A 25,236-nucleotide genomic window follows, 5' to 3' on the forward strand; every position below is an offset into this window, starting at 1 on the left:
ACAGAAAGAGAGGGAGAGGCAGAGAGAGAGAGAGAGAGAGAGAGAGAGACATCTATCTGCTGGTTCATTCCCCAAATGGCCACAATGGATGGAACTCTCTCTATCTGGTCTCCCACATGGGTGCAGGGGTCTAAGCACTTGGGCCATCTTCTGCTTTCCTAGGTGCATTAGCAAGGAGCTAGATTGGAAGTGGAGCACCTGGGACTTGAACCAGCATCCATATGGGATTTCAACATCACAAGCTGTGGTTTAACCTGCTACACTACAATGCTGGATCCAAGAGCAATCTTTTGAGGTTTTTTTTTTTTTCTATAGTTCTTAACAATGCTTTACATAAAGAAAGCACCTATGGTGCCGGTGTTGTGATAAAGTGGATTAAGTCTCAGTTTGCAACACTGCCATCCCATACGGTTTCCAGTTTGAGTCCTGGCTGCTCCACATCCAATCCAGCTACCTGCTAATGTGCCTGGGAAAGCAGCAAAAGATGGTCCAAGTATCTGAATCCTGCCACCCACATCATAAGACACCCAGGTGGAGTTCTAGGCTCCTGCCCTCAGCCTGGCCCAGCCCTAGTCATTGATGCCATTTGGGGAGTGAACCAGTGGATGGAAGATCTCTCTCTTCCCCCATAACTCTGCCTTTTAAATAAATAAGTCTTTAAAAAAGGAAGTACCTAAATAAAGAGACCCATTAAATAAGGATGGTGGTGTGGAGTTGTGCTAATAGTTAATCATTTTCTTCCTGTTTACAAATGCAAGGAACCAGGACCTCTTCAAAATGCATAGCTTCCACTCTACCCAGAAAGTCTTCATATTCTTTTTCAAGTGTTATACTCTTTACATTGTTCTTTTAGCAGTCACACCCAAATAATGTCTCCATTTCCTTTATAGTCTTTTATTTCCAAAAGTCTGACTTTCAGGAAGATTCCCTTTTCTGTGAGGTCTCCAGCGAGCTCCATTAAACACAACTGAAGGGACATTTCTATACCATTAGCACTTGGCTGCATCTGACACACTCCAGCAGATCGTGCTAGCTGTCCCAAGTCTCCACCTAGTACCTCAACATCCTCTCTTCTCCCATCTACTGAAGCATCCAGGGTCCAATCCTCAGTCTTGTCCTTTTTCTCTGTCCACTCATTTCCTATTTCCCTGGAGAACTCAGCCACCATCTGTCTGGGTTTATTATTAAATGTGCACAATGTTGTAGTTTGTATTTTTATACCTCTACTCTCTCCATTTTTATGAATACTAAATTGTTATCTCCAAACTCTTACACAACTTCAAGGGTTGATAACATATTCCTGCATGCTTGCATATGACCTGCTATTTCATCATATCCTCAGCTCCTTTCTCAAGACTTGCACAGTTACCAGCTAACACTGCAGCACCTGAGTCATGCAGTTTCACCTCTGATAAAAGGAAACCATTACCCTCAGGGATAAGTGATGCCATAGCATCAGGAAAGAATGCTTTTAAAAGAATAAGCATGTTATCTTTCCCAAGGATTCTAGTTATATACAGAAACTATAAGCAAATCACTTAAGCTAAAAATAATACAAATTCTTCTGGAAGCTCTTGGGTAATCAAAGGAAATTGATATTTTTAAAAAACATATTTTAATAAATGCCACTAACTTAGGAGAAATAAAAATGTTCCACTCTGAGGATGTGCGGCTATTTAACAGCTTTATTAACACATCATACACTACCATATAATTCATCCATTTAAAGTGTACAGTTCAGTGGAGATTTGTATATTCACAGTGTGCAACCATCATCACATCTAATTTTAGAGCATTTTCATCACTCTAAGTAGAAAATCTTACTCATTTGTAGTTGCTCTCTTTTCTTCCCCACTCCATTTGGAATAACTGCCAAGCTCTTTTCCAAAGTAGCTACACATTTCACATTTCCATCAGCAATGTATGAGGGTACCAATGTCATCCTATCTTAAACAACATTTTGATTGTCTTTTCGACTGTAGCCATCCTGGTGGGTGTGAGGTAGTATTTCACTGTACTTTTTAATTGCATTTCCCTAATGACTTGTTCATCTTTTCATGTGCTTATTCATCATTTTTGTACTTAGTTTTGGAGAAGTGACTATTCAAGTCCTTTGCCTATTTTTGAATTGGGGTATATTTTTATTTCTGAGTTGTAAGAGTATTTATTCTGGATACAAGTCTTTCATCAGATAAGTAAATGATTTGATAAATTTTTTCTTCCATTCTATAGGTTGTCTTCAGTTTCTTGATTGTATTCAAGCATTACAACTTAAAAAAATGATGATATCCAATTTACCTACTTTTTGTTGTTTTTCATTGTTTTGCGTTTTTAGTATCATCAAATAAATCATTGCCTAACTTAGATCACAGAGATTTACTACTATGCTTTCTCCTAAGAGTTTTATAGTATTATCTTTTATAAAAGGTTGCCTAAAAAAGTCTATGGAAAATGGAATTAAAAGATAAGCTTATATCTTTTGTAAAGAGAAAAGATTTACTTATTTGAAAGTCAGAGTAACAGAGAGAGAGGGAGAGACAGAGACAGAGAAAGATCCTCCATCTGCTGGTACACTCCCCAGATGGTTGCAACAGCCAGGGCTGGACCAGACTGAAGCCAGGATCCAGAAACTTCATCTGGGCCCAAACATCTGGGTCCAAACATGGTCCCAAACATTGGGCTATCCTCTGCTGCTTTCCCAGGCCATCAGCAGGAAGCTGGATTGGAAATGGAGCAGCCAGGACAAGAACTGGTACATATATGGGATGCCAGCATCACAGGCAGTGACTTTTACCCACTATACCACAATGCTGGTCCCAAGATAAGCTCATTTTGGTGCAAATAAAATATGTACGTTTTTCATAATATGTACTTTCCATGATTTTTTGAAGATCTCTCATACATATGTATTTCAAAACTTTTTTACACCAAAATAAACTTATCTTTTAATTCTATTTTCCATGAACTTTTTGAAGTACTCCCTTTTGTATGTGTGTGTGTATGTGTGTATAAATAGAGTTCATGTCTTTATGCTCTAGATTTAGACCCCTCTGCTACTCTCTGCCCTAGTGCCTCAGACTCTGTTGGGAAGATCAGACCTACACTGTCACTGAGATGGATCTTCTACTGAGAGCCTATCAGGACATGCTTTGAGGCCTGGAGATAGTAGGTGTGAATGAATACTTACCTTAGAGATATGGGGCCCCAAAGATCTCACCTAGCTACCTGAGTAGTCAGAAGCCACTTCTGCATCCTCTGATTGATAAGAACACTTTGTTCAACACCCATGGCCCTAACCATTCTCAACACTGTACTAAACTGAGTTATACACCTCTTGTTTTCCCTACCAAATTTAATGTACTTGTGAAGAGGGACTATGCTTCTCATGTATTGATATCTTCCATGCTGCCTTGTGAGTAGCAGAGTTACAAGAAGTGTTTGTTAAATGAAAGGATAAAGGAGGGGGAATGGAATGCTCGCTTTTATAGCTCATCTGGTATCACATCTATTTCCCTAGGCCTGAGAACGAGTCTAGGCACTTTCTATGAAAATGACTTCCTCTCTTCCCAACTCAGATAGACCTTCTAATGAAAGCCAATTTTGCATTTATATCAATTCCACATATAACCCTTTCCCAAAATGGTCAGAATCAACATTACCATTAAATTCACCAGAACTCACTATGTTTGGTGTTGAAGGGAACAGAAAAAAATGGAAGACCTCAGTCTCTCAGGGAACCTAAATCTCTAAAACCTCTTCTCTACATTAGCATTTCTTACTCTGATCTTCATGGATAGTATATGCAAACAGGCTCCATGGCCATAAATCTGAGAAATGAAGTTTATAGTTAAACAGCCTTCTTTTAGTGCCAGAGCTTATAGGACTCCTAATTTGCTAATGGGGATCTTGGCTTGAAAAGACAGAGACAGAATATAGAACACTTCCAAAATTTATCTGACCACCAAACTTCCTCTCTTGCAAAACAGTTTTGAGATTAATGTTGCTTAGAAAACACTCACTAGGCATCTTGTCCTCACATTCTGGCTGGCATTAGCACTGTCCTGAGATAACACAGGAAAACATAGATGAAAGAGGAGCTGTGGTAACCAGAACACTTATTTTCTGAATGTTACCCATGGGAATACATTCTCATTTGTATCCCTTCTGGACAACAGGGTACATCATCTCACCACACTGAGTCAAACAGGAATTAGATGGCATTGTTTGCATACCTAGATAAAACTTTGAGTTCCTCGTGGGCTCTGTGTTGAGTCTTTACCCTGGGCCCTTCCCACCTCATAACAGGACAGTGTATCGAGAAAGTGTCAGAGCAGGTGGAGAGGACCAAGGGCCAGGGAGTACTTCTTGCCAGGTAGGCTGGTAACAGATGCATTCACCTTGCCTCTCCCTGTAACTGGGCAGATGTAGTCCTATCCCTCTTCTGGATTAAGTTACTTCAGTGATGGCTCTGCAATCATGATGGAGGCAGGATGATGGCAGGGAGTAGGAGGGAGCATGGGCCAGGAACCAGCACTTTCAGCACAATCTTCCCAGAATTTGGATATCAGAAAAGCATTTTTGAAATATTCACAGATAAGGAAAAGTCATAGATACTCAGGACTACTCTGCTGGTGGATGTCCAAATTATTATGTGGATTAGCAGTTGTACCCATGTCTGTGTCCTAGGGTACATGTTTATAATCCCTTACTGGTCACCAAGTGAAAGCCAGAGTGATTTCCTTTCATTGTCTCTAAAGTCTGATTATTTTTCAGAGACATTTATCTGCTGGATATGGATGTAGAAACTAGGCCACTGGGTACTTTGGCAAACATACAAAATTAAATCTTAGCCTGAGGTTCACTATGTATCATTTAACTCTGACAAATTATAGGAGAGCTATGGGAATGAAAGGAAAAAGATGAATTTAGTAATCATTCCCTTTGAAACTTATGACATGAGAAAAGTCTGCTAAGTAAAAAGGACTCAGTTACACTGCCTTCAGGATCAAAACATTCATTACATTGAACCATAATTAACACTCAAATTTTCTCTAATTCCATTGAGAAGTTTCTTCTTCTGGTTGCATGAAACACAAACACAAAGAAAACATAAAATGAAATGTTATGAAAACAGAACTGGTCTGCTCAAATATCAGATATCAACATTATTATCATTATCTGTCTCTTCTTAGTATCAAGTTCTGTGTTGGTGAAGGTTAGTGATCGACTAGGCCTGTCTCCTCTCACTCCTGTAGAACCTTGAACCAAACACATTATTACAACTCACTCTTGTCTCTAAAGTAGGGTTAACTGTCACTAAAATTCCAAAGATCATTTATGTTTTCTAAAGGAATCTGTTCATTGAGCCTGACACAGAAATGAAAAGCTGAGTCCACACCTAAGACAGAGGGCTACATAGCAGCATTGATCCTATTAAATGGCAGGACCATGCAATAACAGAAATGACTTTCTGGCTGGGTTAATGTGTGTTCATGGGACAACTAAACTCTTAATCGGGAAGTGCTCAGAATGGACCAGGTATGGGATTCATAGAACACTGCAGGATTTTAAGGTTTCAACTGTGTTAGAGGGCTATTCCACAAAAATTGGAAAATTCAGAATCGATGAGACTTTTGAGTAGGGCAGTGAGTGTGTACTCTGAGGACAGGGGTTGCAAGAAGGGGAAATTGGGTGAAAGTAGAAAGCAGGGAGGGAGAAGGAAACCAGAGATTATAATCTCTAATGGGCAACTACACTCTAATCTGAAAGGTCAGAACCTCTAGGATACTAGAACAGCTTCTCTTAAGGAAGCTGCTTATGTAATGTTTCATTTCATTCATAAGGTTCTTTTTTTTAAAAGATTTATTTATTTATTTGAAAGCCAGAGTTACACAGAGAGAGGAGAGGGAGAGAGAGAGGGAGAGAGAGAGAGAGAGGAAGAGAGAGAGAGAGAGAGAGGTCTTCCATCTGATGGTTCACTCCCCAATTGGCCGCAACAGCTGGAGCTGTGCAGATCCAAAGCCAGGAGCCAGGAGCTTCTTCTGGGTCTTCTATGCGAGTACAGGGGCCCAAGGACTTGGGCCATCTTCTACTGCTTTCCCAGGCCATAGCAGAGAGCTAGATTGCAAGTGGAGCAGCCGGGACTTGAACCAACGCCCATATGGGATGCCGGCGCTTCAGGCCAGGGTGTTAACCTGCTGTGCCACAGTGCCAGCCCCAAGGTTCTTTTTTTAAAAAAATTATTTTTATTTATTTGAAAGGCAGAGTTACCGAGAGGTAGAGGCAGAGAGAGAGAGAGAGGGAGAGAAGTCTTCCATCCACTGGTTCACTCCCCAAATGGCCACAACGGCTGGAGCTGGGCCATTCTGAAGCTAGGAGCCAGGAGCTTCTTCCGGGTCTCCTACATGGGTGCAGGGGCCCAAGGACCTGGGCCATCTTCCACTGCTTTCCCAGGTCATAGCAGAGAGCTGGATCAGAAGTGGAGCAGCTGGATCTTGAACCAGCACCTATATGAGATGCTGGCACTGCAGGCGGTGGCTTTATCCACTACACCACAGCTCGGGGCCCGATTCATAAGGTTCTTGTGATGATTAATCCAAATGGTAAAGTCCCACATGATGAGGTGATCACAAAGTTACACAGTCTGATAGTGAGAAAAATCCTTTGTGTCTGACCTAACCCACTTCTATGCTGCCAGAGGCCAGTCCAAGATTGAGGAGGGTGCTGTGACTCTGTAGTGAACAGTCCCTATTAAATATGAATGGAAGATGAAAAGGGTTCTGTGGATGGCTGACAGTGATGATAATACAACAATGTGAATGCTACTGAATTGCACACCTAAAAATGGCAAAATGGTACCATTTTATGTTACTATACTTTCTTAAAAAAGAAAAAGCCTAGTAAGTAACCCCACTTTGCTATATATTGGGCTATTGCTTTCATGGAGTAGAAACTTTATATTTTAGAAAACAAGTCTAGGATTTATCCCTGTTAGTTTTGTAGGAAAAAGAAAAGCTCAGAGAGGAAATGGTTAATGTGGACCTGGATTTATGGGTAATTCTGTCATTAAGTTCTCTATTAACCCACAAGAAGCAAATGATGTCTTTTCAAATGGGGGAGAGAAAAGAATGGATGTTACCAAAAGGAATTTTTTAACAAGCTACCTCTTGATACGCAAAAGAAGCAATCTTAAGCAAAGGGTCAAAGTCACAATGAAATCTTGTAAGCATTAAGACAAACTAACAAAAAATAACATCTTTTGCCTTCTACACAACCTACTGGCTAAAATCAAGAATACCTCTTAGCAACAGTGTCAAAATATACTTAGTATCCAGAACACACACATTCTGAAAAGCCTTTGATTTCAGTCGTTGGCATAGAAACCTTGAATAAATGGCTGTGGGAAGAGCAGGACCAACAGTAGGAAAAATTGCTACTGAACTGTTACTATCAGGAAAGCCTATATTATTTCAAGTAAATATCACACCATTTTCTAAAAATGAATGTATGGTATAATATTTATAGTTTCTAGTTTTATTTAGAGAGGATGTGAAAAACAAGGAGAAAGTGAGAATATATAAATGTCAAGTTCTCCTTCAAAGAAGCTCCTGCAAAATGCCTTGGTCTGTTTCTGGCTGAGTTCTCCCTGTCTTACATCCCTTACCCTACCTGCATTATGATTTGTACTAGAGGAATCCAAGGAGAGCAAAAAGAGGAATCAAGCAATTCTTCCTCTCCAAGAATTGGCACTGCAAAAATTAATAAAAGGTTTCCACAACTCAATGAAATTCACTTATAAAACAAACTCAATGGCACATCTTATTTAGTAAGGCAAGTAATTAATCAACCCAGCAGGGACTTAGGACCAGTTCCTTCACCACTATCCAAAGGGCAATAATTGGTAGAGAATATTTTAAACACATCTAGCTGAAGCAACTTAAAAAAAATCTACCTTTTAGGTTCAAAACACAATTCATTCATATTCATTTCACAGATCAGATAAAGTCTCAAAAAAGCCATTTCAAATTCACAACATTCATAAAAACTTGCTCACTGTAGAAAGAGGTCAGAAATTCGTTATATAAGCATTAGAATCTGGGAGTAAGCATTTGGTGCAGTGGTTAAGATGCCACTTGGGACACCTACATCTTCTATCAGAATGCCTGGATTAGAGTTCCAGCTTTGCTTCCAATTCCAGTTTCCTGCTTATGTGCTCCCTGGGAAGTAGCAGGCAATGGCTCAAGTAATTGGGTCCCATGTGGGACGCCTTAGACTGAGTTCCCAGATCCTGGCTTCAGCTTGGCCCAGCTCCTGCTGTTGCTGGCATTTGGGGGAGGGAACCAGAAGATGGAAGATCTCTGTCTGTTTCTATCATGGTCTGTCTTTGAAATAATAATAATGAAAAAAGAACCTACTAAACCAGAATATGTTAGGCAGAAGTGTTAGCTAGTATTACTTACTTATTGTTACTGTTTACTTGTCTTCTCCCTTTAGATTTGAAGCTCCCTGAGAACTGAAACTGATCATTTGTTCACCCTGAATCTGCAGTCTGGAACAATATCTGGTTCAAAGTAAATATTGAACCGATGAATGAATTTAGCAAAATGACATGAAACTTCTATGAATGAAGTAGACAGATACAGTCCCCTGGGGAAGGGATAAGGTGGGAGAAGTATCACCAAAAAGTATATTATCTGGGGCTGGTGCTATGGCTCACTTGGTTAATCCTCCGCCTGCGGCGCTGGCATCCCATGTGGGCGCCGGGTTCTAGTCCCGGTTGCTCCTCTTCCAGTCCAGCTCTCTGCTGTGGCCCGGGAAGGCAGTGGAGGATGGCCCAGGTGCTTGGGTCCCTGAACACGCATAGGAGACCAGGAAGAAGCACCTGGCTCCTAGCTTTGGATTGGTGCAGTGCTGGCTGTGGCGGCCATTTGGGGGGTAAACCAACGGTAGGAAGACCTTTCTCTCTGTCTCTCTCTCTCACTGTCTATAATTCTGTCAAATAAATAATAATAATAATAATAATAATAAAAAGTATATTATCAGGGCCGGTGCTGTGGCATAGTGGGCTAAGCCTCCGCCTGCGGTGCCAGCATCCTATGTGAGCACTAGTTTGAGTCCTGGCTGCTCCACTTCCAATCCAGCTCTCTGCTATGGCAGGGGAAAGCAGTAGAAGATGGCCCAAGTGCTTTGGACCTTGCACCCACTTGGGAGACCTGGGGAAAGCTCCTGGCTCCTGGCTTTGGGTCAGCTCAGTTCTGGCCATTGTGGCCATTTGGGGAGTGAACCAGAGGATGGAAGATTCTCTCTCTGTCTCTGCCTCTCTGTAACTCTGCATTTCAAATAAATAAATAAATCTTTTTTTAAAAAGTATATTATTTCCAGTGCTCAGGTAAGAGGCTCCAGCTTGGATCTGCACATTGTCATGTCAAATCTCACACTGTAAACACAATCTACTAAAAGTAAAGAATAATTATTTGGTAAGTACTAAAAGTCATCATTGTGTAGGTTGAAACTACATGTACTACAGACTGCTGACAGAAGAAACAATTTGGGCATTCTTTAAGGTTGTGCAATAGGAAAATTTAAGAGCTTAAGCAATCTGGACCATAAAGAATGTGGCTTGGTTTATCTAGACAATAACAATCTTTCTGTGATTTGCTCACTTCATTTCAGTGTTATTTACAGAAATGAACGCATTGTATCAGATTATGTAAGCTGGGGTTGTCACAAGACAATGCAGACAGTGGCACATCATTAACCATGTACATTATCATACTGGGAAAGTCCATTTTTTCTACTCGAAGTGGAGCAAACAGTGAGAACTGAGATACTTTTAAATAAGTTGAGTGATTTTTAGCCGGCGCCGTGGCTCACTAGGCTAATCCTCCGCCTTGCGGCGCCGGCACACTGGGTTCTAGTCCCAGTCAGGGCACCGATCCTGTCCCGGTTGTCCCTCTTCCAGGCCAGCTCTCTGCTGTGGCCAGGGAGTGCAGTGGAGGATGGCCCAAGTCCTTGGGCCCTGCACCCCATGGGAGACCAGGAGAAGCACCTGGCTCCTGCCATCGGATCAGCGCGGTGCGCCGGCCGCAGCGCGCCTACCGCGGTGGCCATTGGAGGGTGACCCAACGGCAAAAGGAAGACCTTTCTCTCTGTCTCTCTCTCTCTATCCACTCTGCCTGTCAAAAAAATTAAAAAAAATAAGTTGAGTGATTTTTTTCACTAGAGTTTTATGACAATCTTATCTGGAATACTGGACTAAAGATCTTCCTGCTTTTCCCTCATATAGCCTCCTCTGTTTATAGTTTCATGACCGTCATAAAAATACCCACCACACCAAGTATTATTCCCGTATTATAGCAGGTAGTTACACTGCTCTTTCAGGTTTCCAAGACAATGGACACAGCAAAATGATTGCCAGCACTGCATGTGGGGACAGATGATCCTTGGAAGGGAGCTTCCAAAGAAGCCTGGGACAAGCACAAACTGTAAAGCAGCCTCCTGGAGGCCATAGTCCCTGACACTGGAATCTGGCATAGCCAGAGCCTGTATGGAAAAATCCAAAGACCTTGACCTGAATTCCAGCTCAGTGGCCCTTACTCACTTAGCAGGTTATTTGACCTCTGAGCTTTAGACCCTTCCTGTGACATGAGGCTACAGGTCCTACCTTAGGGTCCTGATGAGGTTTAGGTAAGATAATGGAGGTGACAACCCTGGCAGTTAGACAGGGCCTGGAACAGACTATGAGCTCAGTAAAGGAGAGCCATCTCTATCATTACTATGTGAATTATTCTGACCTTCAGAGATAGACCACTGAGGCTGCAATTTTAAATGTGCTATTTGTTGTGCAAAGTGCAGACGAAGCATGATTCTTAGCACCAAACTTGCCACATGCTGCATGTTCAGTAATTATGACCTAATATGACTGTTGTGTTAATGTGCATGGCCATGCAATGGCAGAGACAGAAGTTAATAATTACAATATTGAAAGTAGCCTCAGGCTACCAAGTCCAATGCCACAACAAGATGCCTTTTTCTACTAGGTTATTTAGGCAACAGTTCAGCCATGTCTGCAGTTTTGTGAAAAAAAAAAATATATATATATATATGGTGGAGGCCAGTGCCGTGGCGCACTAGGTTAATCCTCTGCCTGTGGCAACGGCATCCCATATGGGTGCCGGGCTCTAGTCCCGGTTGCTCCTCTTCCAGTCCAGCTCTCTGCTGTGGCCCGGGAGTGCAGTGGAGGATGGCCCAAGTGCTTGGGCCCCTGCACCCGCATAGGAGACCAGGAAGAGCACCTGGCTCCTGATTTCGGATCAGCGCAGTTCCGGCCATTGCGGCCATTTGGGGAGTGAACCAATGGAAGGAAGATCTCTCTCTCTCTCTCTCTCTCTCTCTCTCTCTCTCTCTCTCACTGTCTGTAACTCTACCTGTCAAATAAATAAATAAAAATCTAAAAAAAAAAATATGGTGGAAGTTGAGCAGCTCTCACTTCCAGAAAGCTGAAGCTGGGCTTTTTAGTCAGAACAGGACTGTCAAGGATGTTGCTGACCTAAACTCAGCGAAGGACTAAACAGCAGCAACAAATAAAGTGACTGTAGATGCCCCTCTTTACATTTCTTATTGCTTAGTTAGGCAACTAATGTGCTATGTAGCATTTCCCTAAGTCTTCCCATGAGATCATCCTCTATTAAAGCTTGCAGCAGGACCCTCTCAAAGTAGAGAATGATCACACCTGGATTTTTAGAAAGTAGGGTTCTCAGTGAAGTTCAGAAAATTCCAGAGACATCAGAAAACCCCATACTTTACTAAAGATAACTTAACTCATTAGATCCTATCAGGAAAGTTGGATAGCAGGTTGTAATCTGTTGATAACCTTCAGGTAAAGTAAAAATACTCAAATAGCACTTTCTTATTTTAATCTTGTCTCCGTCAAGAACAACAAGGAGCTGAATTACTCACAAAGTTAGCTATGGGTACACAAGTACCCTTTTCAAAATCTTTAGCATCATTTTTTAGAGCGAGTATAAGGAGGCTGGCAGGTACCTAGTTTGAGGATATACCTAAACTGCATTTTTTCCCAGTTTTCAAAATGTGCATGAAGGAACATAGAACTAGAAAGAGTGAGAAAGTAACGAGAAGCCTTTAAATATCTGCATCTAGTCATCGTGTGACCCAGGCTTCAGTGAAATTGATGATGATATACTTTCTCAATAGATGTGTGTCTGTCAAACAAACACTGGAGGCCCAGCACACTTCTGTTCAGGACCCTCAGTTTCATTTCCTGGGTTATAAGTAGTTGGACCTCTGCACCCACAGGTTCTGCACCATGGATTCAACCAACTGTGCTTCAAAAAGTTTGTATGTATAAACTTTTATTCCTTATCATCATTTCCTAAATAATCAACTTTTACCTAGCATTTACATTGTATTAGGTGTTATAAATAATTTAGAGATGTTTAAAGTATACAGGAGGATGTATATAGGGTTTATGCAAACATTATGCCATTTTATGTAAGGGACCTGAACATCTATGGATTTTTGTATCACTTATCCATGGTGGCAAGAGGTGGGGGAGTGTCTCTGGAAACAGTCCTCTGAAGATACCAAGGGACGACTGTATTGGGATAAAGAAGAGCATGCACTCAGGGGTTATTAGGTGTTTAGTAGCTTTATAGCCTTGTCAAGTCACTTAGTTTTTTGAACCTCAGCTTTTTCATCTGTAACATAGGGATAATCATACCTGTCTAGCAGGTAAGCATAAGAATTTAATGAGTTCATGGCCGGTGCCACGGCTCAATAGGCTAATCCTCCGCCTGCGGCGCTGGCACCCCGGGTTCTACTCCCAGTTGAGGCACCGGTTCTGTCCCGGTTTCTCCTCTTCCAGTCCAGCTCTCTGCTGTGGCCTGGGAGTGCAGTGGAGGATGGCCCAAGTGCTTGGGCCCTACACCCACTTGGGAGACCAGGAGGAAGCACTTGGCTCCTGGCTTTGGATCAGCCCAGCATGCCGGCTGCAGCAGCCATTTGGGGGGTGAACCAACAGAAAAGAAAGACCTTTCTCTCTGTCTCTGTCTCTCTCACCGTCTAACTCTGCCTGTCAAAAAAAAAAAAAAAAACAAAAAACGAATTTAATGAGTTCACGCATATAAAGAACTTAGTTGTTTTTTGTTAGCCTACAGGTAAATAAAAATACTCAGCACCCAATTCTTCAGGAGGAAGAGATTATAAGCATTAGCCTGCCCAGATTCCAGGATAATCATTATTATCAATTGCTTTCCACATGGAAGGCAAGTGAATTTACAGGACTATTAAATTATTAATAAAGGGTTTGGCCTCTCTCCTCATATTAAATGTAAAAGTGCTCAATAAATGTTAGCTGCTATTACTCTTACTGTTATTATTTACTAATCAAGGAGTTTTTTCCTTTTTGATCATGGCTTAGGGAAGCCAACACTGTATAATTATTTATACTTTCTCCATTCCTTACTTAACATTTGAACCTACAGTTTTTAGAAGGCTACTGGTTTGTTTTCTCAGATGTGTCACTGATTCTCCCAAGTATCCCAAATCATGTGGCTATCAGAGCTTACCAAGATTCCTGATCTCCCCAATGGGCATCATTGTGCATACTTCACAAGTATCCTTAACTCAGCAGGTGTTTAGCCTACTGGTAAAGACGCTGGCTAAACAGTCATGTCACAGATCAGATTAAGTGCATTAAATTCCAGGCTCTAGCTCCTGATTCCAACTTCGTGCTAATGTAGACTCTGGGAGGCCTCGTGACAGCTCAAGTAGTTGGGTTTCTGTCACCCACGTGGGAGACCTCGATTGAGTTCCTGGCTCCTGACTTCAGAGTGGCTCAGTTCCAGCTGTTGCAAGCATTTGGAGAGTGAACTAGTAGACAGAAGTGCTCTCTGTTGGTGTCTTTGAATTTCTCTGCCTCTCATAAAATAAAACAAAACAAAACAAGTATATTTAACTCCCAGGACATTCTCAAAGCTCTGCAGCCTCCAGACCCACAGTGATTGTCTGAGGCAGAGCGAGGTGGAGATGTTTCTGCTGAGAAGTGATGTGATTACTGTTGTAGGAGTCCTGACGTTAGACTGAATAAATGACCCCCATCCTAGTAATACTAATTCCAGGAAGTGGGCTGCAATGTTAGATTGGAAACTTGATTTCTCAAGGCATGTTTCCAGACTCCAGCCATTTACTCCATGTTTGGCTTCAGTAAGAAAGAATAACATTGGCAACAGCTGCTAGTTCTTGGGTGGATATCAACAACTAGAGTTTAAACAGTCTCTTGTTTAAACAGTAGGAAACTGCACAATTGAGCTAGACTTCCCAAGAGTCAAAGCCAGGTACAGAGAAAATGATCAAAGAGTTCAAAGACATGTCAGGTAAAAATGAGGATTACAGCTAGTTCAGAAGCTGAAGGAAGTGGCCTCAAACTGCTGTGTTCCTTGGGGCCTTGGAGTGGCCTCCTAGGTGACTCAGGGCTCAGGGGTTACTTAAGGCTTAGGGGTTGTGTATGTGTGTGTGTCATATAGGCCCCCTACTCAAGTACCCTGTCAATGTATTAAGAGGGAGCTAAGAGGCCGGCGCTGCGGCTCAATAGGCCAATCCTCCACCTTGCGGTGCCGGCACCCAAGGTTCTCGTCCCGGTTGCTCCTCTTCTAGTCCAGCTCTCTGCTGTGGCCCGGGAGTGCAGTAGAGGATGGCCCAAGTTCTTGGGCCCTGCACCTGCATGGGAGACCAGGAGAAGCACCTGGCTCCTGCCTTTGGGTCAGCGCTTTGTGCCGGCCGCAGTGCGCCGGCTGCAGTGGCCATTGGAGGGTGAACCAACGGTAAAGGAAAACCTTTCTCTCTGTCTCTCTCTCTCACTCTCCACTCTGCCTGTCAAAAAAAAAAAAAAAAAAAAAAGGAGGGAGCTAAGAGCCTCCCATGCCTACTCCAGTTGGAAGGGGAGGCAGGTTGCAGGCTATGAGGGTCATAGGGGTTGATGCAGAGGAGGGTCAAACTGAGGCATGATCTCCCATCATGATTTCAGGAGTTCTTAGGGGTTTTTGTAAAGGAAAAAGAAAAACACAAAAAAAGATAGGTAGAATATGATTTTAAAGCCAAGGATCCTATTGTTATGGTTTCTTTGATTAAAAACAAAAAACTCAAATAACTAAAAACAAACTAAATGCTTTCTCAAATAAAATACTGCCTCACTTGTGTAAAAAGCCAGGCTTACCTTGACATATTGAACAAGACGCTCATTGACGTTTATTTTGTATGTTTCTAAGCCCAGTTCTTTAGATAAACGTAAGATTCTGTTCTGAGTCGGTCCCACATAAGCTCCACCAACATCCACATAGTTGACATGTTCATTCTGCACAAAGAGAAAAAATGGTAAGAAGAGTTTAGTTAAAATCTGGGAGAAAACTGTTTTTATGTCTCATGAAAAATGAACCCCATTTATCTTTCACATTTAACTGGGCTGTGCATCTCCTGCAGAAAAGTGAAACTGAAAACAGCAATCCTTTCTCATCCAACTCAAGAACTGGGGCACAGCCCTGTCTGACATTCTTCATAAGGCATCCCATCAGAGCTACCAGGGAGGCCCATTCAGTAATACATGCATAAAGAATTAAGAACACTGGAGTGCATCCTGCTGGTCTAGATCCTTTCCAAAACATCTAAGTTATTATGTATGCTTTTCTCTGGGGATTTCTGGGGGAGCAACTTCTTCAGTGGTTGGCAACTCCCCCTCATCACATAGAGAAAAGTAGGTCAATTCTTTCCAATGTTGTCCCAGTGATTCTCACTACCTTGTCAGTTCTCTGATTTTCTGATGCTTTGAAGGCTGTGTGTATGAGTCCCTCTGCGTGTGTCTCTGTATATTGTACAGTTAGTCTAGTATGTGTTTTGTACAATTTACCTTATCAGTTATTTCTAGAAAAAAAGCATTCCTGGCAGAAGAAAGAGCCAGCACAGAGACTTGAAGGTAGAAGTGTGCCTACTATACTCAAGAAATAGCAAGGAAGTCAGTGTGGCTAGCTTTTGGGCAAGGAAAGGAGAACTGGAGATGAGGTTAGAGAGACCATTGGGGACCCAGTCAGATAAAACCTCACACGGATTGCAAAGACATTGATTTTTACTCTGAATGAGAAGGGGATCCTTTGGAAGGTTTTGAGCAGAGAAAAACCAAGATCTCACTTACATTTGAAAGGCTTACTCTTACTGTCTCACTAAGAACAGATTATAGGGTAAATGAAAGCAGGGAAATCAGTCTATGGCAGCAACCTGGACAATAGATGATAGTGATTCCCACCAGGTGGTAGCAGTGGAAATATTGGGAAGATGTTGAATTCTGGACATGACTGCTCTGCCAGATCAGGACAGGATATCTTATTCAGTATTTTACTTATTTCAACGGGGAGAGTTATTCAGGGTTTCCATTCTGCACAATAGCAGAAATGAAGTGCTTCTCTGACTGCTTTCATCTCTCCCTTACACTCCTTATTTTCTCCTTCACTAACCATCAGTACCATCCTCCAAACCTTCTCTAATCTTTAACATCCATTTGAAGATTGAAAAACAAAAACTAGGCTCCAATAAATTCCTAAGCTTTAACCAAGACAAGAGGACTCTTGGGAGTTTCCAAACATGATGTCTTTAGAACACTGACTTGCTCTTTAAAGGGCAGGTATTTGGCACAACAGTTAAGACTCTTCTTGGGATATACCCGGATGGAGCTCTGAGCTCCAGGCTTCAGCCTGGTCCAGCCTTGGCTATCGTGGGCATTTGAGAAATGAACCAGCAGATGGGAAGATCTCTCTCTTTCAGACAAATTAAATAAATAAATAAAGTGAATAATCTTACATGAAGGCATTTTACAGAATGTTTTTGCACAAAATAGAAAGATTCTAAATGAGGTGTATCAGGTTTAGAATGGAAATGCTAGAACTGTGATGCTGTATGCTGCTATGCTGTACCTTAGTCTTTAGGGTATTGTTCTAGATCTTATTACTCAGGCTTTGAAGAGGCCATAAACATACAACTATATTAGGAAACAAATACATCAATCTGGTGGCATCCCTGAGAGCATTTCAACTTTATTAATGAGTCTGAAGAATCATGGGTGAATTACATAAGAAAAACTGGGCAATTCTTAATTAATGGAAACTCCATCTGAACAGATGCCAGGTGACAATATCAAAGTTGACATTTCGGGACTGGAAGATTCATACTAGTTTTTATGGTATCTCTTCCCAAAATTATCCTAATTGATTATGCTACTAGACATAATTGTAACAATATTCAATTCAATGTATTATTATATGACATTTTTGTCCCTGCTTCTTAAAGCCCTGTTTTTCTCCTTTTAGTCATTTGAAATACATGTGGGTACTTCAAGGAGTTTGCAGAAAATGCATAATATAAAAAACTGTGCATGGATTTCAAAATTCTTTGGCATCAATATAAACTTATCTTTTATTTCCATTTTCCATGTACTTTTTGAAGAATCTTAATAAATGCTAAGCTCTGGGTCTGGCACTGTGGTGTAGAGGGAAAAGCTGCCACCTACAGTGCTGGCATCCTATATGGATACCTGTTTGAATCCTGGATGCTCCACTTCTGATCTAGCTCTCTGCTATGGCCTGCACCTGCATGGGAAGAAGCTCCAGGCTCCTGGCTTCGGATCGGCCCAGCTCCGGCCAGTGTAGCCATTTGGGGAGTGAACCAGCGAATGGAAAACTCTCTCTCTCTCTGTAACTCTGCCTTTCAAATAAATAAATATTTATTTAAAAATAAATGCTAAGCTGTAATTTCTAAGTATTTTCAAGATTCCTTTCTCATATATCCAAGGGGATAATAATATCATGCTGAATATACAGTAACAGTGTTCATACGGTGGTGACACATAAATGATGTTGTATGGCAAAGCAGCCCGGGCCAGTATCATAGATAGGGACAAGCATGTTGGAATTCTCATTTCCCTTATACAAAGAAACTTGTTCTTAATTGAAAATCTGCAACATGACTGATGTTCCTATTTAATAAGCAAAAGGTTTTAGAGATAAGAAAGTAGAGCTAAAGGACAACTTAATAACAACCTCCAAATGAAGGAATTTTTTTCTAGAAAATGACAGAATCATATCTAACAAAGACATATAGGCAGAATAGGTACCCATTCTTTCACACAACTGCATGTTGCCTTCAATTCGAATGTGAAGATGGAAGGGAGATTCTTGGAAGACATTCAGATTGCATCTTATTGCCAGATAAAAGCTGAGATGTAATGTGTTCATAGGACTTACCTTAGACAGTGTGATACGCAGTATGGGGCTAGAATCCCAGTCTCACTCTTAGACCAATAAGCTCCTCAACAGACTGTATCTGATGGAGTACTCAGAAATTCCTCAAATAAACTTAATCTGGTTGACATTAAATTAGAGCAAACAGGCAAACATATACCCTAGAGCAACTCATCTGCAAGATCCCTTTGAGAGCTTGCTAAAAATGCCATCTAGATTCAGCAGGTCTGGGATGGGGCCTGAGATTCTGTATTTCTATCAAACTCTGTGGTGATTCCAAGGCTGTAGGTCCACAGACCACACATTGAGTAGCAAGGATGTATACTACGCTTAGATCTGAGCAAGGTGGAATTAGGCACAAGATAACATTGCTGAATATTTAGAAAAATGAGAAGCAAATGATAGAGAGGTAGCATGGCATGGTGTGACTGAAAGAGCTGGTTCAATATCCTAGTTCAGATGTTGTCCATCGGCTATTCCAATATCAAGTTATATTCTCTTTCTCATGTCTATTCCTATTTTGCAGCCTGGAAATGTTAATTACTTGCTTTCCCAGGCTCCCCAGCAGCTGAGGGTAGCCATATGACCCAACTCTGGTCAGTGAAACTAAAGCAAATGTGTGTCAGGGTCTTCTGGTAAAGGAAAAGCTTTGTTGCCAACAAGGCTGGTGCTGCTCCTTCACTTTCTTTCCTGCTTTGAATGAGGACTTGATGCTTAAGAGTGACAGTACCCATCTTGTAATCACAAGGCAGTAAGCCAACATCAAAGAATGAGAGCAGAAAGAAAGCAGGAGCCTGAAGCCTTGATGGCAAAACTGCACCAATTCCTGTGCTAGACAGGATTCTCTCCCACCAGACTTCTGTGAAATAACTGAATGTTTCCATTGCTTAAGCCATTGTTCTAATCACTGCCTATGCCATTCTGTTACTAGTATAACTGAAACATCTTTTAATTAGACAGATGCTTCCTCTCCTTTCAGTCACTTTAATGGTCTTATTTTGTCCTTACTGACAATCTCCAGCTATTTAACACTGTACAGATTGAGCATCCCTAATCCAAAAATTCAAAAATGCTCCAAAATTCGAATCTGTTTGAGCAACAACACGATGCCCCAAGTGGAACATCCCATGCCATGAAACTTTGTTTCATGCATAAAACAATTTTAAAATGGTATAGAGGGGCAGGCGTTGAGGCTAGCAGTTATGCTAGTTAGGATAACCACATCTTAACACTGGAGTTTCTGGGATTGATTTCTGGCTCCAGCTCCTGACTCCAGCTTCCTATTAATGTAGTTCCTGGGAATAGTGATGGCTCAAGTAGTTGGGATCCTGCTACCCATTTAGGAGACGTAGATTGAGTTCCTGGCTCACAGTCTCAGTTGTTGTGGACATCTGGGGAGTGAACCAGCAGATGGGAGCTTGTGCTCACTCTCTCTCTACTTCTCAAATATGTGTAAAAGGCTATGTGTACGGCCAGCGCCATGGCTCACTAGGTTAATCCTCTGCCTGCGGCACTGGCACCCCGAGTTCTAGTCCCAGTCGGGGCACCGGATTCTGTCCTGGTTGCTCCTCTTCCAGTCCAGCTCTCTGCTGTGGCCCGGGAGTGCGGTGGAGGGTGGCCCAGGTCCTTGGGCCCTGCACCCGCATGGGAGACCAGGAGGAAGCACCTGGCTCCTGGCTCCTGGCTTCAGATCGGTGCAGCGAGCTGGCCATGGCGGCCATTTGGGGAGTGAACCAACGGAAAAGGAAGACCTTTCTCTGTCTCTCTCTCTCATTGTCTAACTCTGCCTGTCCAAAAAAAAAAAAAAAAAGGCTATGTGTACAAAGTATGTATAAAGCATAAATGAATTTCATGTTTAGACTTGGGTCCTATCCTCAAGATATCTTGGTATGTATATGTAAATATTCTAAAATCTGGAAAATAAAATTAGGAAATCTGAAATTTCTGATCCCAACCATAAAGGCTAAGGAATATTCAACCTGTATTTTTGTACACTAGCAAATGATCAAATTAATGACCTTTTAATACTATTTATTTTATGAAAGGCAGAGAGAGAGAAAGAGAGAGAGAATCAATCTTTTATCTGAGGGTTAACTCTCCAAAGGCCTGCACAGTCAGGGATAAGACAGGCCAAAGCCAGGAGCCCAGAACTCAATTCCAACCTCCCACGTGAGTGACAGGGATTCAACTACTTAAGCCATCACTGCTGCTTCCCAGGGTGTGCATTAGCAGACAGTTTCAATTGGGAGCATGGCTAGAACTCAAATCCAGGCACTGCTATATGGGATGCTTAACTGCTATGCCAAATGTCCATCCCTCATTAATGAATTAACTGCCAAACACAAGGACTTCTTCTGTTTTCATCCTATATTATCTGGCTCTGTTAAGCATCCCTTCCTCTTTGATTCGCTGACTTGTATAACATTGTTGTAGTCTGGTACTCCTCATATGTCTCTACTGCTTCTCTCTGCCTCCTCTGCTTCTACCTTCCCTCCCCACACTTTTTATCTACATGTGCCTCAAACTTCCATCTTTAGTCCTATTTCCTTCCCCACCCCACATCTTCTTCCTGTGTACTTTCATCACCTCCCACAAAATTCATCCACCTGCAAAAGTTCCCTTGAACAGTAATAAACAATAGCTGGTATGCATTTTTCCAGAATGGTGATGTAAGCCTAAGTATAAACAGGCAGCAATGTAGTTTGAACTAGGCTTCCTTCTCATATCTAGCCACATTCAACCTGAGCAAAGAGTTTCTCTGGCAACAACACACCTGTTAGAAAGCAAAGGTAGGGGCTGACGCTGTGGCTAACTTGGTTAATCCTCCACCTGCGGCGCTGGCATCCCATATGGGTGCCAGGTTCTAGTCCCGGTTGCTCCTCTTCCAGTCCAGCTCTCTGCTGTGGCCGGGAGGGCAGTGGAGGATGGCCCAAGTCCTTGGGCCCCTGCACCCGCATGGGAGACCAGGAGGAAGCACCTGGTTCCTGGCTTTGGACCGGCGCAGTGCGCCGGCTGTAGTGGCCATTTGGGGGGTGAACCAACGGAAGGAAGACCTTTCTCTCTGTCTCTCTCTCTCTCACTGTCTAATTCTGCCTGTCCAAAAAAAAAAAAAAAAAGGCAAAGGGAAAAGTCACACCAAAATGCACTCTATTTGTTCATGCTTCCTTTAGCCACCACACTTTATTGTTGGATAAATAAATAAACAACAAACTTATAGCAAGTATGTGTGTGTGCATATTGTGTGTGATAGTGATTCCCAGATTATACAAAAATATAACCCCATCTGAAGCACTACACATTCAATTTAGGTTCCTAGAATGAAAAATAGGATACTATATGAGTACTGAAGTTATTTTTTCACATTTGTTGTTTTTCACTATGATGTATGACAGATGCTGCCACTCTGCAATGACTGCTTATTGAAAAAAATGGACACTTATCTGATGACATAGTTTAGGATTGTGGTGAATAAATGGCTTACATACATGAACTCTTGAGATCTCCAGTCCCTGAAATTTCCAGTAGTGCCATTTGAGTGAAATATTATGAGGATATTTAATAAAATTCATGGAAAATTGAATTAAAATGCAAGTTATTTTGTTACCAAAAATGTTAAGCCACGCATAGTTTTTTCATATTATGTGTTTTCCAAAAACTTTTTGAAACCCTGATATATAAGTATTAAATCACTTACCCTCACAGTGTATGTTCTTCCTCCAACCCTGTCCCGGGCTTCTAACACCAAAACATTAACATCATATTCAGATAAGAGTTTGGCAGCCGCCAAACCTAAAGGGAAAATGAGAGGACCACATTAATATCTAAATTCTAAACATCCAAGATTTAAACAGATCTACACATAAAATGAATGCATGACATCACACACAATCCATTGATTTTGCTTCCTTTCTAAAATTCCAATCACACCAATCAATTGAGATATCAATTTTATTACTTTTCATAAAGGATTCCAAAATGACTAGCTTACTCATCTTGTATTTTAAGTTGGTTGACAGAAACAAATTACAATAATTTTAAAAATGTATATCTTGGCCGGCGCCGTGGCTTAACAGGCTAATCCTCCGCCTTGCGGCGCCGGCACACCGGGTTCTAGTCCTGGTTGGGGCGCCGGATTCTATCCCGGTTGCCTCCCTTCCAGGCCAGCTCTCTGCTATGGCCCGGGAGTGCAGTGGAGGATGGCCCAAGTCCTTGGGCCCTGCACCCGCATGGGAGACCAGGAGAAGCACCTGGCTCCTGGCTTTGGATCAGCGTGATGTGCCGGCCACAGCGGCCATTGGAGGGTGAACCAACGGCAAAAAGGAAGACCATTCCCTCTGTCTCTCTCTCACTATCCACTCTGCCTGTCAAAAAAAAAAAAAAAAAAAAAGCATGGTGCTACATTTGCCCAGCACTCTTCATTATATATAAAAAAAATGTATATCTTACTTTCTGGTAAAATAAAACCCCAAATAGAGTCTTTTGAGCCCTAAAGCAACCCCTATAGTGCCTCTCTTCTAGAAATCCTGTTCGTATAATCAGAAAAGTATATTTTACTGAAAACTTTCCTTGGTTAGACTAGCCCTCAGGATATCTATGTTTATTTTTCAACCTAAAAATCCTGTGGCATTTTGTCTTATGACTTGCATCTGGATCAAAAGCTTCCTAGAGCATGTTTCCCTTACCACATTATCAGTTACCAAAAGGCAGGAATCATGCTTCACACCTAATTCATTGGCTCAAAGCTGAGAACAGGTTTTCACCTGTAAATAAAAGCTTTTATAAAAGACAGAATATTTGAAACATGACATAGTAATACCAAGAAAGTTGAGAAAATGTTCTAGATAATCATTATATCAAGGGTATACGCTATCAACATGATTTATCATTGATGTTCATCTTGATCCGATAACCTAGCTGAGGAAGTGTTTGTCATGTCTCCCCTCTATACTCTCTACCCATCTTTCATATTGTACTGGCTGAAATGAAGGCTCTCTGTAGCATAAACTTACAGTGTAGGTAGTCATGTGCTATCTGTTTGAGGGTGTAATGTCTTACATAAACTGGAATTCTTCTGCACAGCAGATTTTTTTTCTCTTCTCCCTATTTAGATTGGTATGAATTCACACACACTTGTTTTATACTTTGTGATATAATCTAATACTACATTATTTATTTTGTTACTCCAATTGTTCCATTTTTGGTCATTCAGAGCTTTTTCAGTGAGTTTATGCACCCCTTTGACACACCCTCATTATTTTGTGTGTGTCTGTAACTAAACACTTTCTTACTTTTTGATACTACAAGATGCTCCAAGTTCATCTTGTCTTTCCTTGCCACAGACTTAGAATCAGCCACTTCTCAAGTTTGTTTTGGTCACTTTTATTGGGGAATGGTATTACAAATCAAGATCTGAGTTCTAGGTGTGCTCACTGCTACTGGGGTATCATTACTTCTAGGACTTCTCAGCTAACAGATAAGAAGATGTCTGTGTACACTTATTTTTAAATCTACATGTATTTTTATACTTCAAATGCTATGTTAGTACCTAGTTATCTTTGTATTTCTCATTACAAAAAAAGAAGAAAGAAGAAGCAGAGATAAACATAATACTAAAGAGGAACACGAGTTAGAATATTAAGGAAAAATAAGAATGGCAACAGAGATAAAAATAGTAAAATGATACAAATGATAGTGGTTGAGGAGAGGAACTATTCTAAAAGATTTTAAAACACAGGAATTTGATGGCTCATTTCTAATGGTATATACCCTAAAGACACAAAGAACTGCAAATGTTTCTCTCAATAATCAGTTAGTTGGTGTTAGCATTTGTATTGTTATCTTGAAGCTATTAACATATGCAGTGTGGGATAAAGCAAGTGGGGGTAATCAGGCTAGTGTAACTGAGAAGTAGGATTTGGGGCATAGGAATAAAGAAATTTAGATGTAGAACAATGAGATTAAGTAAAAATCTTGTGTTTCTACATATGAATCTGAATCCCTGGTAAGATCTCTGGAAATATCCTATCTTTTAAAAAACATATTCTCATGGGGCTGGTGCTGTGGTGTAGCAGGTAAAGCCGCCACTTGCAATGCTATCATCCTTTATGGGTGCCAGTTTGTTCTTGGCTGCTCCACTTCCAATCCAGCTCCCTCCTAATTGTGCCTGGGAAAGCAGTGGATCGTGGCCCAAGCCCTTGGGCCCCTGCACCCACTTGGGAGACCCGGAAGAAGCTCGTGGTTCCTGGCTTCAGATCAGCCCAGCTCCGGCCATTGCAGCCATTTAGAGATTGAACTCCAGAAGGAAGACTCTCTCTCTCTCTCTCTCTTCCTTTTTTTTCCCTCTCTCTGTAACTCTGCCTTTCAAGTAAATACATCGATCTTTAAAAAATGAAAAATATATTCTTTAGTCCTGTCCAATGAAAAGAACAAAAAAATTTAACTATCCAGTAACAATGAACACTCCAAATACCCAGACTAAAGTTTCCAAAAATTTAATCCCCAAAACAGTAAACCACAGCTTGTGATCTTTTCCAGATCTGAGGTAGATGAGTCTGGTTGGAGGATAGTGGGTAAAGCCGCCGCCTGCAGTGCCAGAATTCCATATGGGCACCAGTTCAAGTCCTGGCTGCTCCACTTCAGATCCAGCTCTCTGCTATGACGTGGGTAAGCAGCACAAGATGGCCCAAGCTCTTGGGCCCCTGCACCTGCGTTGGAGACCCGGAAGAACCTCCTGGCTCCTGGCTTTGGATCAGCCCAGCTCTGGTTGTTGCTGCCATTTGAGGAGTGAGCCAGCGGATGGAAGACCCCTGTCTGTCTCTGCCTCTGCGTCTCTATAACTCAGCCTTTAAAATAAAGAAATAAATATTTTTTAAAAAGATGAGTTTGGGACATTAAGATATATTAGAAAGAAGAAGGTTGTCATAGTCTACTAGGATTA

At 41.6% G+C, this 25,236-nt stretch overlaps 1 protein-coding gene across 1 annotated transcript in view; it reads right to left on the bottom strand.

The window, feature by feature from the left end:
• The window catches only part of MAOA (monoamine oxidase A), a 68,367-nt gene that overhangs the window by 26,601 nt on the left and 16,530 nt on the right, over positions 1-25,236 (bottom strand). Inside the window, exons 2-3 of the mRNA XM_062183328.1 lie at positions 21,994-22,088; positions 15,233-15,370 (exon numbers count right to left, since the gene is read on the bottom strand). Of these exons, the coding sequence (XP_062039312.1) occupies positions 15,233-15,370; positions 21,994-22,088 (233 nt within the window). The remainder of the gene's footprint in view (positions 1-15,232; positions 15,371-21,993; positions 22,089-25,236) is intronic.

Source organism: Lepus europaeus, chromosome X (genome assembly GCF_033115175.1).
Source record: "Lepus europaeus isolate LE1 chromosome X, mLepTim1.pri, whole genome shotgun sequence".
Classification (NCBI taxonomy): Eukaryota; Metazoa; Chordata; class Mammalia; order Lagomorpha; family Leporidae; genus Lepus; species Lepus europaeus.